The 18,924-nt window shown below is 44.3% G+C and overlaps 1 protein-coding gene across 1 annotated transcript in view; it reads right to left on the bottom strand.

Annotated features, from left to right (window-relative positions):
* Positions 1 to 2,631: 2,631 nt before the first annotated feature.
* The window catches only part of LOC145861046 (uncharacterized), a 54,915-nt gene continuing 38,622 nt past the window's right edge, over positions 2,632 to 18,924 (bottom strand). Inside the window, exon 3 of the mRNA XM_082962400.1 lies at positions 2,632 to 3,655. Within this exon, the coding sequence (XP_082818526.1) occupies positions 2,632 to 3,655 (1,024 nt within the window). The remainder of the gene's footprint in view (positions 3,656 to 18,924) is intronic.

Below are 18,924 nucleotides of genomic sequence, written 5' to 3'. Positions count from 1 at the left end.
TCCTAATGCAAGACAATGCTAGACCTCATGTGGCTGGAGTGTGTCAGCAGTTCCTGCAAGAGGAAGGCATTGATGCTATGGACTGGCCCGCCCGTTCCCCAGACCTGAATCCAATTGAGCACATCTGGGACATCATGTCTCGCTCCATCCACCAACGCCACGTTGCACCACAGACTGTCCAGGAGTTGGCGGATGCTTTAGTCCAGGTCTGGGAGGAGATCCCTCAGGAGACCATCCGCCACCTCATCAGGAGCATGCCCAGGCATTGTAGGGAAGTCATACAGGCACGTGGAGGCCACACACACTACTGAGCCTCATTTTGACTTGTTTTAAGGACATTACATCAAAGTTGGATCCGCCTGTAGTGTGGTTTTCCACTTTAATTTTGAGTGTGACTCCAAATCCAGACCTCCATGGGTTGATAAATTGGATTTCCATTGATTATTTTTGTGTGATTTTGTTGTCAGCACATTCAACTATGTAAAGAAAAAAGTATTTAATAAGATTATTTCTTTCATTCAGATCTAGGATGTGTTGTTTAAGTGTTCCCTTTATTTTTTTGAGCAGTATATATATGCCATTGCTTGGGGCTGTCGTGAATGTGTACACTAAACTGGGGCATGCAGATGTTCAAAGCTAATTCAAAATAATTTGTTTGAATAGGGACTAAGTGAACTGCAAAGCCTAAAATACATATACACACTAAAGAGGAGCCGACTGTTAGTAGCTACTGTCTTCTTATAGATATTTTATAGGTCTTAAATCTATGCATCTAACATCATTATTGCATGGATAAAACACTACAAATGTATTGTTGAGTTAATATATAATATATAATATACATTAATATATATAATATATTAATATATAATATATTTTTACACACCAGCGGCATTGAGTAAAGATAAAATGCTGTTAATCTGTTTCGTTAACGTTCTTCGGCCGTACATTCCTAATGAAGAGATCACCTCTGCTACAATGGGCCGGGCGGGCCATTGAACTTGTTTGAAAACGGCTCCCCATCCGTCTTGATGGGTTTTCACATACATTTATTCACTCATGAAAACCCTGTATAGAAATGTTCCCTGGCTATTATGCTGGCAGTCCCCGGGAGCTGATTCTCACCAGACTTAACTAAAAAGGAATTAAGTCCACAGTTTTCCACTGCAGATGTGTGTGTGTGCGAGCGTGTGTGTGTCTGTGTGCGTGCGTGTGTCTGTGTGTGTGTGTGTGCGTGCGTGCGTGCGTGTGTGTGTGTGTGTGTGTCTGTGTGTGTGTGTGTGTGTGTGTTTTTACGTCTATCAAAACCAATGCTGGTATGGGGCACCTTCCCGTAATGTGTACTAGAAGATTACAGGCTCTGTGGCTGATTCTCCAAGTCCACTGATTCTCCAAGTCCACTGATTCTCCAAGTCCACTGATTCTCCAAGTCCACTGATTCTCCAAGCCCACTGATTCTTCAAGCCCCCTGATTCTTCAAGCCCACTGATTCTCCAAGCCCACTGATTCTCCAAGTCCACTGATTCTCCAAGTCCACTGATTCTCCAAGTCCACTGATTCTCCAAGTCCACTGATTCTTCAAGCCCACTGATTCTCCAAGCCCACTGATTCTCCAAGCCCACTGATTCTTCAAGCCCACTGATTCTTCAAGCCCACTGATTCTTCAAGCCCACTGATTCTCCAAGTCCACTGATTCTCCAAGTCCACTGATTCTCCAAGCCCACTCATTCTACAAGCCCACTCATTCTCCAAGTCCACTGATTCTCCAAGCCCACTCATTCTACAAGCCCACTCATTCTCCAAGTCCACTGATTCTCCAAGCCCACTGATTCTCCAAGTCCACTGATTCTTCAAGCCCACTGATTCTTCAAGCCCACTGATTCTCCAAGTCCACTGATTCTCCAAGCCCACTGATTCTTCAAGCCCACTCTTCTCAGCATGTTGATTTTGACACTTAGATATGAGGAGGTGGAGGAAGGAAGGAATCGACCACATCTTGCAAAAAACGAATCTATAATCTGTAGTACCACAAAGAAAGTGGAAGCCATCACAGGGTGTTTGGCTAGCTTGCTCCTATTCAGACTGCGAGGTTGAGCGGCATAATAATGATTTTAAGGACATTAAAAGTTTGATTCAAGTGAGGACAAGGGGGCCTTCATCTAGGAGGGGATTTTATGGCAACTGTGTTGGTCTCTTATTGGAAAAATTCCTCAAGGCCCACAGAGTGACACCTGGGAGGTCTCCGTCATGCTGGGTTTGGGCTTTTATATGGATCAAACCTCTATATTGCTTCACTTCAGATTGATATTTCACACACACACACACACACACACACACACACACACACACACACACACACACACACACACACACACACACACACACACACACACACACACACACACACATACACACACACACACACAAATACACACACACACACACACACACACACACACACACACACACACACACACACACACACACACACACACACACACACACACACACACATCAAAAACGATTTGCAGTGGTGGAACTAAAACAGACAGGGTGGATATATCTTCTAGGAATGGTTTATGACCAGGGCAGAATGAGACCTTTCATAAATCTGAGTGATGTTCCGTCTCCTTAGGCGAGCATACAGTCAGTCAAAAGACTACTAGAGTTACTACTACAGTTACTACTAGAGCTGCTTCGAGAGTTACTAGTAGAGATACTACTAGAGTTACTACTAGAGTTACTACTAGAGCTACTACTAGAGTTACTACTAGAGCTACTACTAGAGCTACTACTAGAGTTACTACTAGAGTTGTTACTAGAGTTACTACTAGAGTTACTACTAGAGTTACTACTATAGTTACTACTAGAGTTGTTACTAGAGTTACTAGTAGAGATACTACTAGAGCTACTACTAGAGTTACTACTAGAGTTACTACTAGAGTTGTTACTAGAGTTACTACTACAGTTACTACTAGAGCTGCTTCGAGAGTTACTAGTAGAGATACTACTAGAGTTACTACTAGAGTTACTACCTGAGCTACTACTAGAGTTACTACTAGAGCTACTACTAGAGTTACTACTAGAGTTGTTACTAGAGTTACTACTAGAGCTGCTACTAGAGTTACTACCTGAGCTACTACTAGAGTTACTACTAGAGTTGCTACTCGAGTTACTACTAGAGTTACTACTAGAGTTACTACCTGAGCTACTACTAGAGTTACTACTAGAGTTACTACTAGAGTTACTACTAGAGCTGCTACTAGAGTTACTACTAGAGTTACTACCTGAGCTACTACTAGAGTTGCTACTAGAGTTACTACTAGAGTTACTACTAGAGTTACTACTAGAGTTACTACCTGATCTACTACTAGAGTTACTACTAGAGTTACTACTAGAGTTACTACTATAGTTACTACTTGAGCTGCTACTAGAGTTACTACTAGAGTTGCTACTACTAGATTTACTACTACTGGAGTTGTTACTGGAGTTGCTACTAGAGTTACTACTAGAGTTACTACTAGAGCTACTACTAGAGCTACTACTAGATTTACTACTCAAGTTGCTACTACTGGAGCTACTACTAGAGTTACTACTAGAGTTGCTACTAGAGTTGCTACTGGAGTTGCTACTGGAGTTGCTACTAGAGTTGCTACTAGAGCGTCAGGTAACCTAGCGTTTAGAGCGTTGGGCCAGTAACCGAAACCAGCCACACTGGTCAATATAATGGATAGTCTAAAAGAGCAGTCACTATAATGCCTGGTCAATATAATGGATAGTCTGATAGAGCAGCCACTACAGTACCTGGTCAATATAATGGATAATCTGATAGAGCAGCCACTATAGTGCCTGGTCAATGTAATGGATAGTCTGATAGAGCAGCCACTACAGTACCTGGTCAATATAATGGATAGCCTCTGCTAATAATGATCCCAAAAAAAGGGTTCCATCCCAAATGACACCCTACTTAGTGCCCTACGTAGGGTGTAATGATGAAGATGATACCTGGTACTGCCGTGTTTAAAAAAATGACAGTCCCAGAAAGCTGCCACATCAATTAGCACTACACGATTCCGCCACACACACACACACACACACACACACACACACACACACACACACACACACACACACACACACACACACACACACACACACACACACACACACACACACACACACACACACACACACACACACACACACACACACACACACACACACAGTTACGTCAGTGAGAAGCCCACCCCTGACTGCTGTATTGTCCTTGGGCTGCAGGCTGTGTAAGAGGATCCTATATTGTCCTGCATGGCTTGGCAGGTCAAAGTGCTCTGGGGCATTGGGGCTGGCTGCATTGTGGCTGCGCTCCATTCACTAGGAGGTACAGGGCATTCCTGGGAGCAGTGAGAGGCTCCAGTCTTGTCTCAGGTGACCAGAGTTAGTACACTCAGACCAGGGTGTGTCACCACTAAAGAGCTCAACCAATAACAGCAGGACAGGAAGTGACTTTACTGGATATCTAGCCATAACAGTACAGTAGCACAGAGCCGGTGGTAATCAGAAAACAGAGGAGAGCATGGCCTGTGTTGTGAAATATGTTTAAAGTAATTATGTGTTTTTAACGGTGTACTCTTATGGACAACAAGAGAAGACTGAAAGCATCATTTAGAGGGCTAGACGTATTCTTGCTATTCTTCAAATGTCTCACTTATTAAAAAAATTGAATTTATTCTAGATTTAGAACTTTGTTGAAGGTCAGGAGACAAGGAGAGACGGAGGCTAGATTTCATCCCACCCTACCCCCAGTCCAGTTATACCTGTTTTCACGTAGTTATACTGGGGTTTGACAACAACAAAGGCACCAAGAGATCCTGATGTATCCCCCTACCAGATCCCTCTCCCCCCCGGCCGAATACCTCACGTCCCTGATGGGATCCCAGAGCCGTTCCGTCATAGCAGACATTATGTGTTGCTGAATAGGAATGCCTGAGGATGGCCTCGGGATCGACTGTGGCTCGGTTTGACAGCGCATCGTAGGGACCGTAACTGAAGCTTGGAGATGGAGAGGGGATACTCCGAAGAGATACCCTGGGATCCAGTCATGGGAATGTGAGCGCCTGTCAGAGTGTGCGCAACTGGTCGAAGGAAGTCAGGTACAGGAGAGCAGAGATGAGTGAACAGGCACACTTTATTCAGGCAGAGGAAAACAGCCGGACGCAACTGCATCACAACACTCCGGCCCAAGGAAAAAAGCGATTGCGCACAAATTACACAAATGGGTACAAATAACAAAACCACGGGTTACAACAATACCTGGCGCAAAACCAGCCTGTAGCGTCACACACGTAACAAACAAACAATACCACACACAGACGGGGGGAACAGAGGATAATATACACGTAGAGTAATGAGGGGATGTAAACCAGGTGTGTGGGAAAACAAGACAAAACAAATGGAAAATGAAAGGTGGAGCGGCGATGGCTAGAAGACCGGTGACGTCGACCGCCGAACGCCGCCTGAACAAGGAGAGGGACCGACTTCAGCGCGAGTCGTGACAGCTCCGTTATCGGGTTGTCTCTGTCTCTGCAGCACCAGGAAGACCCTGGATATACAGGAGTTGTGGCAGTTGCAGTGGTGAATTCCAAGCAGGCTTTTCTCTGCTCTCAACACAGCACAGGAATGTTGATGTAGTCACCAGTGGAGGCTGCTGAGGAGAGGACGGCTCATAATAATGGCTGGAATCGAGTCAATGGAATGATATCAAACACACCAACAACTTGTTTTCCATATGGTTGATTCCATTCCATTGACTCAATTCCAGCCATTATTATTATTATGAGCCGTTCTCCCCTCAGCAGCCTCCACTGTGGCCCATGGCACATGACAGTACTGTTATAGTCTCTATACAGCAATAGTGACTATATCCAATGCGTTGAGATACCTGACAACTATAACAGAGACCGAACATAACATTTATTGAATAAAGTCATTAACATTTTAAATACACTACCGGTCAAAAGTTTTAGAACACCTACTCATTCAAGGGTTTTTCTTTATTTTTACTACTTTCTACATTGTAGAATAATAGTAAAGACATCAGAACAATGAAAGAACACATATGAAATCATGTAGTAATCAAAAAAGTGTTTAACAAATCAAAATATATGTGAGATTCTTCAAATAGCCACCCTTTGCCTTGATGACAGCTTTGCACACTCTTGGCATTCTCTCAACCAGCTTCACCTGGAATGCTTTTCCAACAGTCTTGAAGGAGTTTCCACATATGCTGAGCACTTGTTGGCTGCTTTTCCTTCACTCTGCGATCCGACTCATCAGGGGATTGTGGAGGCCAGGTCATCTGATGCAGCACTCCATCACTCTCCTTCTTGGTAAAGTAGCCCTTACACAGCCTGGAGGTGTGTTGGGTCATTGTCCTGTTGAAAAACTAATGATAGTCCCACTAAACACAAACCAGATGGGATGGTGTATCGCTGCAGAATGCTGTTGTAGCCATGCTGGTTCAGTGTGCATTGAATTCTAAATAAATCACTGACAGTGTCACCAGAAAAGCACCCCCACACCATAACAATTCCTCCTCCATGCTTTACGGTGGGAAATACACGTGGAGCTCTTCCGTTCACCCACACCGCGTCTCACAAAGACACAGTGGTTGGAACCAAAAATCTCAAATTTGGACTCATCAGACCAAAGGACAAATTTCCGCCGGTCTAATGTCCATTGCTCATGTTTCTTGGTCCAAGCAAGTCTCTTCTTCTTATTGGTGTCCTTTAGTAGTGGTTTCTTTGCAGCAATTCGACCATGAAGGCCTGATTCACACAGTCTCCTCTGAACAGTTGATGTTCAGATGTGTCTGTAACTTGAACTCTGTGAAGCATTTATTTGGGCTACAATTTCTGAGGCTGGTAACTGTAATGAACTTATCCTCTGCATCAGAGGTAAGTCTGGGTGTTCCATTCCTGTGGCAGTCCTCATGAGAGCCAGTTTCATCATAGCGTTTGATGGTTTTTGCAACTGCACTTGAAGAAACTTTCAAAGTTCTTGAAATGTTCCGTATTGACTGACTCATGTCTTAAAGTAATGATGGACTGTCGTTTCATTTTGCTTATTTGAGCTGTTCTTGACATAATATGGACTTGGTCTTTTACCAAATAGGGCTATCTTCTGTATACACCCCTACCTTGTTACAACACCACTGATTGGCTCAAACGTATTAAGAAGGAAAGAAATGAACTTTTCACAAGGCACACCTGTTAATTGAAATGTATTCCAGGTGACTACCTCATGAAGCTGGTTGAGAGAATGCCAAGAGTGTGCAAAGCTGTCATCAAGGCAAAGGGTGGCTATTTGAAGAATCTCAAGTATAACATAAGTGTTCTAAAACTTTTGACAGGTAGTGTATGTGTGGTAAATGGTGTACAATACGTAATACTGTTTTGTCTTCCCACTGTTATTTCACTTGTATGACTTTTCATATACATTTTCACTGTTCGAACAAACATTCATTATTATTATTCACTGATGCCAAAATGTTTTAGTAAAATATTAATGTGAAACTCAATGTAAAATCCCCAAACAGGGCAAGGCCAGGTTAAGGTCCGTTGTGTATCGTGACCCCAAGAGGGAGCTGTTGGTTCTTATTGACCACTGACATTCTGCATTCCAAAGGAGCAGTTGTCCTCTATGGATGACATATGCCAAGTAAACTCCACATCAAATAATAAGTTTCACTGTAGTGAGATGTTATTTTTAATTATATTTCCTACTTCATCACTTTGATGTCAAGACACTGGCTGGATTTAGGTTCACTATAACAACTACACGTCTGTACACAATTTTATTCGTTCCATATTTTGCAGTAAATACCATGTGAATAATGCTATCTGGGCAACCAGTAATTGCCTGCCAAATGTGTTCCAAGTCTGCAAGCTACAGTCTAGAGATGACAAGAAATATCACATTCTGTATTACATTATTCACTAAACATCTATTTATCTATCTGACTATCTATCTGTAGGTAGGGTACACCCCTTGTGTGTGCTTTAGTTCATATTGGGATGGTAGCTTGACGGGGTCCAGCTTTCGTCAAATGAATGTCAGATTTGACTTTTCGTAGCAGGTTAGGTGTCACGGTTGTCGTAGGAATGAGCGAACCAAAGTGCAGCGTGTGTCGTTCCACATTTTATTTACACTGTGAAACTATGCAATACATAAATAAACTGAATTACAAAAAACAACAAACCGTGACGCAGAGGTGAAACATACACTGACTCAAAATGAATCTCCCACAAACTCAGGTGGGACAAACACCAACTTAAATATGACCTCCAATTAGAGACAACGATGACCAGCTGCCTCTAATTGGAGATCACCCCAAACAAAGCCCAAAATAGAAATACAAAACTAGAACAACCCAACATAGAAATACAAAACTAGAACATAACATCATAGAAATCTCAAACTAGAAACCCCCCTGTCACGCCCTGACCTACTCTACCATAGAAAAGAACAGCTTACTATGGTCAGGACGTGACAGTACCCCCCCCCCCCCCCCCCCCCCCAAAGGTGCAGACTTCAAATGCATCTAAACAACAACAACAAAAAACAAAAACAAAAGGGGGGTAGGGAGGGTGACAAGTGTCTATGGCTGCTCTGGTGCAGTACACAGAACCCTATCATCTAGCGGATCCTCCAGCAGAGGAGGCGGCTCCGGTTCGGGGCGTAACCCCCGCTCCGCCCGCTGATCCCTCTGCTTCAGTACCACCGGACCGTGGATCGTCGTCGGAGGAACCGGACTGTAGATCATCGCCGGAGGCGCTGTACTGCAGACCGCTGCTGGAGGTTCTGGGCTGCAGGCCGTTGCTGGAGGCGCTGTACTGCAGGCCGTCGCTGGAGGTTCCGGGCTGCAGGCCGTCTCAGGAGATTCCGGACTGCAGGCCGTCTCAGGAGGTTCCGGACTGGGGACCGTCGCTACAGGCTCCATGCCATGGATCATCACTGCAGGCTCCGCGCCATGGATCACCACTAGAGACTTTATGTCATGGATCATCACTGGAGGCTTCGTGCCATGGATCATCTCTACAGGCTCCGGATCATCCCTACAGGCTTCATGCCATGGATTATCTCTACAGGCTCTGGGCCATGGATCATCACTGGAGGCTTCGTACGTGGAGCCGGAACAGGTCTCACCGGACTAGGGAGCGTCGCTGGAGGCTCCGGACTGGGGAACATCGCTGAGAGCTCTGGACTAGGGAACGTCGCTGGAGGCCGGATGCGCAGAGCAGGCACAGGGTATACTGGGCCGTGGAGGCGCACTGGAGGTCTGGAGCTTATGGCTGGCACAACCCTTAAATATGACCTCCGATTAGAAACAATGATGACCAGCTGCCTCTAATTGGAGATCACCCCAAACAAAGCCCAACATAGAAATACAAAACTAGAACAACCCAACATAGAAATACAAAACTAGAACATAACAACATAGAAAAACTAAACTAGAAACCCCCCCTGTCACGCCCTGACCTATTCTACCACAGAAAATAACAGCTTACTATGGTCAGGACGTGACATTAGGAGAATTAACGTAGCAGGTTTGGGGAATTAACGTAGCAGGTTAGGACAATTAACGTAGCAGGTTTGGGGAATTAACGTAGCAGGTTAGGATAATTAACGCAGCAGGTTAGGACAATTAACGTAGCAGGTTAGGACAATTAACGTAGCAGGTTAGGACAATTAACGTAGCAGGTTAGGAGAATTAACATAGCAGGTTAGGATAATTAACGTAGCAGGTTAGGAGAATTAATGTAGCAGGTTAGGAGAATTAATGTAGCAGGTTTGGGGAATTAATGTAGCAGGTTAGGAGAATTAACGTAGCAGGTTAGGGGAATTAACGTTGCAGGTTAGGAGAATTAAAGTAGAAAGTTAGAATAATTAACGTAACAGGTTTGGGGAATTAACGTAGCAGGTTAGAATAATTAACGTAGCACATTAGTAGAATTAACATAGCAGGTTTGGGGAATTAACGTAGCAGGTTAGGAGAATTAACGCAGCAGGTTAGGAGAATTAACACAGCAGGTTAGGAGAATTAACGTAACAGGTTTGGGAATTAGGTTAAGGTCAATAAAAAGGTTATGGTTAGCTAAAATGCAAAAAATATCAACTCCTAAAGTCAAAATGACAAAAGCTTGATTACTTCTAGCCATGACCTTCGTATTGGGATGGGGATAAAAGTAGCCTATATCTTTTTACAACTGGACGACGGGATGTGAAGAAATGCAAATTCAGGGGATGTACATACTGTACACAGGCCACAGCACCGCATCACCCGAAAAACAACGACCAAGAATAACATTTTGTCTTGAGCCGCAGGTGTCATTGAAAGTGATTGCCACCGGTGACATTAAAGCCCCAAAAAAGGAACACACCTCTTCCCAATTGCGCTCACACTGTAAATGTTATGGAATATGCATAAGATTAAGTTGTGTTGGACATTTGTATAGGACCACTGAATAACCAAACACGGCAAGTAAATTGTGTATTAGACTAGTTCTGGCATCTGTGATTGATCTCTTATGCATAAACCCTTTAAGCTGTAATAATGCTCTATGTAGACCAGTGGAGGCTGCAGAGGGGAGGACAACTGATAATAAAGACTAGAACGGAGCGAATGGAATGGCATCGAACACATGGAAACCATGGAAACCATGTGTTGGAACTACGTGATACCATTCCACTAATTCCACTCCAGCCGTTACCACGAGCCCGTCCTCCCCAATTAAGATGCCAACAACCTCATGTGATGTAGATTTAATGTCATATTTATGATCCTCTGGGTGTAATGTGATCATATCAAATAACCTACAGAATGATTCCAGTTTAACTACAGTTCCTCTTACCATCTCAACACAGGGAGCCTTCACTGTCTTCAACACTTCAAATGTTGGTCCTCTTTAGTTTACTATGGTCTACAAGTCATATGTCTAGCTGCTGAAAATGTATGTTAAAATGATCCCAAAACAGAGCATAAGTGTTTCTACTTCCTACTGTCATCTTAGAGGAGGTCCTTCTTCAAGTTCCATCCACCATTGGATGGCACCTACAGTAAGGCTACTGTCCTCTGCAGTCAGAAGATCCACAAGGACCATGTTTGCTCCTGGGATTATGACATCACCACACCAGAGGCTATGGAGAGCGACAGAGGGACTGACAGACAGTCGTCCAAGGTAAACCCACAGTTGCTAATGAGATGAGCAGAGAGTGCTGGGTGGGGAGCAGGGTTGGGCTTGGTGTGTCTCTTGTCCGCCCTTCCAGGCCGTTTGTTGACTCAGATGTGGTGAGTAAACAGGGTGAGGCCCTCTGTGTGGTGTGGGCCCTTCATTCTCATGGAACCTGCCTAGTCTGTCTGCCAGCCTGCCTGCACAGTGCACCCAGTGGATTAGGGTAATGCTGGTCTCGGGGCCGTAGCGCTGCTGGTCTACCCTGATGGGAGGTGATGGATTAGGGATTTGTGAGGGCCGCTGTCAGCCCGAGGGGCCTTGCGGGGGCCAAGGACGCACAGAGCCAGGAGGGCCACCCAATCCCCGGGCTCAGTAACGCGTCGACAAGGGATTATCATGTTTGTCGTGTTGGTTCCGGAGCCGGGGTCTGGGGAAGTGCCGGGCTCAGGAAGTGTGCAGTGGTCCTCTGCTCTGGGTGGACCAGTATCCTCCAGAGAGATGGGTACAATACAGTACAGGAAGTTACAGTATGTCAGTTGGTCTAGTGTAGGACCGTAGGTAGGGTTTTAGTGTAGGGTCCTAGGTAGGTAGGGTTGTAGTGTAGGGTCCTAGGTAGGGTTGTAGTGTAGGGCCCTAGGTAGGTAGGGTTGTAGTGTAGGGTCCTAGGTAGGTAGGGTTGTAGTCTAGGACCCTAGGTAGGTAGGGTTGTAGTGTAGGGTCCTAGGTAGGGTTGTAGTGTAGGACCCTGGGTAGGGTTGAAGTGTAGTGTCCTAGGTAGGTAGGGTTGTAGTGTAGGGTCCTAGGTAGGTAGGGTTGTAGTCTAGGACCCTAGGTAGGTAGGGTTGTATTGTAGGGTCGTAGGTAGGGTTTTAGTGTAGGGTCCTAGGTAGGGTTGTAGTGTAGGGTCCTAGGTAGGTAGGGTTGTAGTCTAGGACCCTAGGTAGGTAGGGTTTTAGTGTAGGGTACTAGGTACGGTTGAAGTGTAGGGTCCTAGGTAGGTAGGGTTGTAGTCTAAGACCCTAGGTAGGTAGGGTTTTAGTGTAGGGTTTTAGTGTAGGGTCCTAGGTAGGGTTGAAGTGTAGTGTCCTAGGTAGGTAGGGTTGTAGTGTAGGGTCCTAGGTAGGGTTGTAGTGTAGGGTCCTAGGAAGGTAGGGTTGTAGTGTAGGACCCTGGGTAGAGTTGTAGTGCAGGGTCCTAGGTAGGTGGGGTTGTAGTGTAGGGCTCGAGGTAGGGTTGTAGTTTAGGTTAATAGGAAGGTAGGGTTGTAGTGTAGTGTCCTAGGTAGGGCTGTAGTTCAGGGTAATGGGAAGGTAGGGTTGTAGTGTAGTGTCCTAGGTAGGGCTGTAGTTTAGGGTAATGGGAAGGTAGGGTTGTAGTGTAGGGTCCTAGGTAGGGTTGTAGTGTAGGGTCCTAGGTAGGGTTGTAGTGTAGGACCCTGGGTAGGGTTGAAGTGTAGTGTCCTAGGTAGGTAGGGTTGTAGTGTAGGGTCCTAGGTAGGTAGGGTTGTAGTCTAGGACCCTAGGTAGGTAGGGTTGTAGTGTAGGGTCCTAGGTAGGGTTGAAGTGTAGGGTCCTAGGTAGGTAGGGTTGCAGTCTAGGACCCTAGGTAGGTAGGGTTGTAGTGTAGGGTTTTAGTGTAGGGTCCTAGGTAGGGTTGAAGTGTAGTGTCCTAGGTAGGTAGGGTTGTAGTGTAGGGTTGTAGTGTAGGGTCCTAGGTAGGGTTGTAGTGTAGGGTCCTAGGAAGGTAGGGTTGTAGTGTAGGACCCTGGGTAGCGTTGTAGTGCAGGGTCCTAGGTAGGTGGGGTTGTAGTGTAGGGCCCGAGGTAGGGTTGTAGTTTAGGTTAATAGGATGGTAGGGTTATAGTGTAGTGTCCTAGGTAGGGTTGTAGTTTAGGGTAATGGGAAGGTAGGGTTGTAGTGTAGGGCCCGAGGTAGGGTTGTAGTCTAGGGTCCTAGGTTGGTAGGGTTGTAGTGTAGGGCCCTAGGTAAGTAGGGTTGTAGTGTAGGGTCCTAGGTAGGGCTGTACTCTAGGGTCCTAGGTAGGTAGGGTCCTAGGTAGGTAGACTTGTAGTCTAGGGTCCTAGGTAGGTAGGGTCCTAGGTAGGTAGGCTTGTAGTGTAGGGCCCTAGGTAGGTAGGTTTGTAGTGTAGGGTCCTAGGTAGGGCTGTAGTCTAGGGTCCTAGGTAGGTAGGGCTGTAGTCTAGGGCCCTAGGTAGGTAGGGTTGTAGTGTTGGGCCTTAGGTAGGGCTGTAGTCTAGGACCCTAGGTAGGGCTGTAGTCTAGGGTCCTAGGTAGGGTTGAAGTGTAGGGCCCTAGGTAGGTAGGGTTGTAGTCTAGGACCCAAGGTAGGGTGAAAGCTGAACTACTTGTAGTCAGATGAATCATGCCTAGGAATGTTGACTAGACGACATGGGGGATTCTGGGTGTTGGTCTGGCAGTAATGGACCTAAACTTGTGTGCTGTAGGAATAACTCCATTCAAGTGAAAATATTCAGTCATCAGTGGGCGTTGACATCCATTTAGGCGTATCTAAAGTTAGGACTCTGACCCTAGCAGCAAGCAACAAGTTCTATTTCATATTAGAGACACCCGTCTTGGAAACCCCAGTGGCACATTTGCCTGAATCCCACTCCCAGAATGCTCTGCGTGTATTTTATGGGTTTCTTTGAAATTTGTCTGGCCCCTCCCTCAGTTTTATATCTCTTAGGTTACGTCCCAAATAGTTCCCTATTCTCTATACAGTGCACTAAAATATGTTATGATCTAATCTTAGTTCAGTCAACTCACTGTGTTGTGTTATGACCTACTCTTAGTTCAGTCAACTCACTGTGTTATGTTATGACCTACTCTTAGTTCAGTCAACTCACTGTGTTGTGTTATGACCTACTCTTAGTTCAGTCAACTCACTGTGTTATGTTATGACCTACTCTTAGTTCAGTCAACTCACTGTGTTATGTTATGACCTACTCTTAGTTCAGTCAACTCACTGTGTTGTGTTATGACCTACTCTTAGATCAGTCAACTCACTGTGTTGTGTTATGACCTACTCTTAGTTCAGTCAACTCACTGTGTTGTGTTATGACCTACTCTTAGTTCAGTCAACTCACTGTGTTATGTTATGACCTACTCTTAGTTCAGTCAACTCACTGTGTTATGTTATGACCTACTCTTAGTTCAGTCAACTCACTGTGTTGTGTTATGACCTACTCTTAGTTCAGTCAACTCACTGTGTTGTGTTATGACCTACTCTTAGTTCAGTCAACTCACTGTGTTGTGTTATGACCTACTCTTAGTTCAGTCAACTCACTGTGTTGTGTTATGACCTACTCTTAGTTCAGTCAACTCACTGTGTTGTGTTATGACCTACTCTTAGTTCAGTCAACTCACTGTGTTATGTTATGACCTACTCTAACACGGAACCCAAACCAGCTGCGTGCGTGCGCCATCGTGCATAAATGTATTTTGTTCCCTCACACCAAACGCGATCACAACACGCAGGTTAAAACATCAAAACAAACTCTGAACCAATGACATTAATTTGGGGACGGTTGAAAAGCGTTAAACATTTATCGCAATTTAGCTAGTTAGCTTGCACTTGCTTGCTAAATTGTCCTATTTAGCTAGCTTGCTGTTGCTAGCTAATTTGTCCTGGGATATAAACATTGGGTTGTTATTTTACCTGAAATGCACAAGGTCCTCTACTCTGACAATTAATCCACACATAAAACAGTCAACCGAATCGTTTCTAGTCATCTCTCCTCCTTCCAGGATTTTTCATCTTTGAACTTACAGTTGAAGTCGGAAGTTCACATACACCTTAGCCAAATACATTTAAACTCAGTTTTTCACAATTCCTGACATTTAATCCTAGTAAAAATTCTGTCTTAGGTCAGTTAGGATCACCACTTTATTTTAAGAATGTGAAATGTCAGAATAATAGTAGAGAGAATGATTTATTTCAGCTTTTACTTACTTCATTACATTCCCAGTGGGTCAGAAGTTTACATACACTCAATTAGTATTTGGTAGCATTGCCTTTACATCGTTTTTTTTCAGGATGGTAAGTTGGTTGTTGAAGATATCCCTCTAGTGGTGTGGGGGCTGTGCTTTGGCAAAGTGGGTGGGGTTATATCCTGCCTGTTTGGCCCTGTCCGGGGGTATCATTGGATGGGGGCCACAGTGTCTCCTGACCCCTCCTGTCTCAGCCTCCAGTATTTATGCTGCAGTAGTTTGTGTCGGGGGGCTAGGGTCAGTCTGTTATATCTGGAGTATTTCTCCTGTCTTATCCTGTGTCCTGTGTGAATTTAAGTATGCTCTCTCTAATTCTCTCTTTCTCTCTTTCTTTCTCTCTCTCGGAGGACCTGAGCCCTAGGACAATGCCTCAGGACTACCTGGCATGATGACTACCTGTCCCCAGTCCACCTGGCTGTGCTGCTGCTCCAGTTTCAACTGTTCTGCCTATGGAACCCTGACCTGTTCACAGGATGTGCTATCTGTCCCAGACCTGCTGTTTTCAACTCTCTAGAGACAGCAGGAGCGGTAGAGATACTCTCAATGATCGACTATGAAAAGCCAACTGACATTTACTCTTGAGGTGCTGACTTGTTGCACCCTCGACAATTACTATGATTATTATTATTTGACCATGCTGGTCATTTATGAACATTTGAACATCTTGGCCATGTTCTGTTATAATCTCCACCCGGCACAGCCAGAAGAGGACTGGCCACCCCTCAGCCTGCTTCCTCTCTAGGTTTCTTCCTAGGTTTTGGCCTTTCTAGGGAGTTTTTCCTAGCCACCGTGCTTCTACACCTGCATTGATTGCTGTTTGGGGTTTTAGGCTGGGTTTCTGTACAGCACTTTGAGATATCAGCTGATGTACGAAGGGCTATATAAGTAAATTTGATTTGATTTGATTTGATTTTGACTTGGGTCAAACGTTTCGGGTAGCCTTCCACAAGCTTCCCACAATAAGTTGGGTGAATTTTGGCCCATTCCTCCTGACAGAGCTGGTGTAACTGAGTCAGGTTTGTAGGCCTCCTTGCTCGCACACACTTTTCAGTTCTGCCCACACATTTTCTATAGGTTTGAGGTCAGGGCATTGTGATGGCCACTGCAATATCTTGACTTTGTTGTCCTGTAGCCATTTTGCCACAAATCTGGAAGTGTGCTTGGGGTCATTGTCCATTTGGAAGACCCATTTGCGACCAAGCTTTAACTTCCTGACTGATGTCTTGAGATGTTGCTTCAATATATCCACATAGCTTTCCTGCCTCATGATGCCATCTATTTTGTGAAGTGCACCAGTCCCTCCTGCAGCAAAGCACCTCCACAACATGATGCTGCTACCCCCGTGCTTCATGGTTGGGATGGTGATCTTCGGCTTGCAAGCCTCCCCCTTTTTCCTCCAAACATAACGATGGTCATTATGGCCAAACAATTATATTTTTGTTTCATCAGACCAGAGAAAATTTTTCCAAAAAGTATGATCTTTGTCCCCATGTGCAGTTGCAAACCATAGTCCAGTTGTTCTGGGATTGATTTGCACTTTCGCACCAAAGTACGTTCATCTCTAGGAGACAGAACGAGTCTCCTTCCTGAGCGGTATGACGGCTGTGTGGTCCCATGGTGTTTATACTTGCGTACTATTGTTTAGAAAGATGAACCTGGTACCTTGAGGCATTTGGAAATTGTTCCCAAGAATGAACCAGACTTGTGGAGGTCTACAATTTATTTTCTGAGGTATTGGATGATTTCTTTTGATTTTCCCATGATGTCAAGCAAAGAGGCACTGAGTTTGAAGCTAGGCCTTTAAATACATCCACAGGTACACCTCCAATTGACTCAAATGATGTCAATTAGCCTATCAGAAGCTTCTAAAGCCATTACATAATTTTCTGGAATTTTCCAAGCTGTTTAAAGGCACAGTCAACTTAGTGTATGTAAACTTCTGACCCAGTGGATTTGTGATACAGTGAGTTATAAGTGAAATAATCTGTCTGTAAACAATTGTTGGAAAAATTACTTGTGTTATGCACAAAGTAGATGTCCTAACCGACTTTGTGGAGTGGTTGAAAAACAAGTTTTTATAACTCCAACCTAAGTGTATGTAAACTTCTGACTTCAGCTGTAGATAATAGGGTGCCATTAACTATATAGAGAATAGGGTGCTACTAACTATATAGAGAATAGGGTACTACTAACTATATAAAGAATAGGGTACTACTAACTATATAGATAATAGGGTGCTACTAACAATATAGAGAATAGGGTACTACTAACTATATAGATAATAGGGTACTACTAACTATATAGATAATAGGGTGCTACTAACTATATAGAGAATAGGGTACTACTATCTATATAGAGAATAGGGTGCTACTAGCTATCAAGAGATTAGGGTACTACTAACTATATAGAGAATAGGGTACTACTAACTATATAGATAATAGGGTGCTACTAACTATATAGAGAATAGGGTACTACTAACTATATAGATAATAGGGTGCTACTAACTATATAGAGAATAAGGTACTACTAACTATATAGAGAATAGGGTGCTACTAACTATATAGAGAATAGGGTACTACTAACTATATAGAGAATAGGGTACTACTAACTATATAGAGAATAGGGTACTACTAACTATATAGAGAATAGGGTGCTACTAACTATATAGAGAATAGGGTGCTACTAACTATATAGAGAATAGGGTGCTACTAACTATATAGAGAATAGGGTACTACTAACTATATCGATAATAGGGTGCTACTAACTACAGTGAGGAAAAAAGTATTTGATCCCCTGCTGATTTTGTACGTTTGCCCACTGACAAAGAAATGATCCGTCTATAATTTTAATGGTAGGTTTATTTGAACAGTGAGAGACAGAACAACAACAAAACAATCCAGAAAATCGCATTTCAAAAATGTTATAAAATGATTTGCATTTTAATGAGAGAAATAAGTATTTGACCCCTCTGTAAAACATGACTTAGTACTTGGTGGCAAAACCCTTATTGGCAATCACAGAGTTCAGACGTTTCTTGTAGTTGGCCACCGGGTTTGCACATCTCAGGAGGGATTTTGTCCCACTCCTCTTTGCAGATCTTCTCCAAGTCATTAAGGTTTCGAGGCTGACGTTTGGCAACTCAAACCTTCAGCTCCCTCCACAGATTTTCTATGGGATTAAGGTCTGGAGACTGGCTAGGCCTCTTCAGGACCTTAATGTGCTTCTTCTTGAGCCACTCCTTTGTTGCCTTGGCCGTGTGTTTTGGGTCATTGTCATGCTGGAATACCCATCCACGACCCATTTTCAATGCCCTGGCTGAGGGAAGGAGGTTCTCACCCAAGATTTGACGGTACATGGCCCCGTCCATCGTCCCTTTGATGCGGTGAAGTTGTCCTGTCCCCTTAGCAGGAAAACACCCCCAAAGCATAATGTTTCCACCTCCATGTTTGACGGTGGGAATGGTGTTCTTGGGGTCATAGGCAGCATTCCTCCTCCTCCAAACACGGCGAGTTGAGTTGATGCCAAAGAGCTCCATTTTGGTCTCATCTGACCACAACACTTTCACCCAGTTGTCCTCTGAATCATTCAGATGTTTATTGGCAAACTTCAGACAGGCATGTATATGTGCTTTCTTGAGCAGGGGGATTTCAGGATTTCAGTCCTTCACGGCGTAGTGTGTT

This window comes from Salmo salar, chromosome 16, assembly GCF_965601325.2.
Source record: "Salmo salar chromosome 16, fSalSal1, whole genome shotgun sequence".
Classification (NCBI taxonomy): Eukaryota; Metazoa; Chordata; class Actinopteri; order Salmoniformes; family Salmonidae; genus Salmo; species Salmo salar.
Note: the sequence above shows the minus strand (reverse complement) of the source record. Positions and strands in the feature narration are given on the sequence as shown.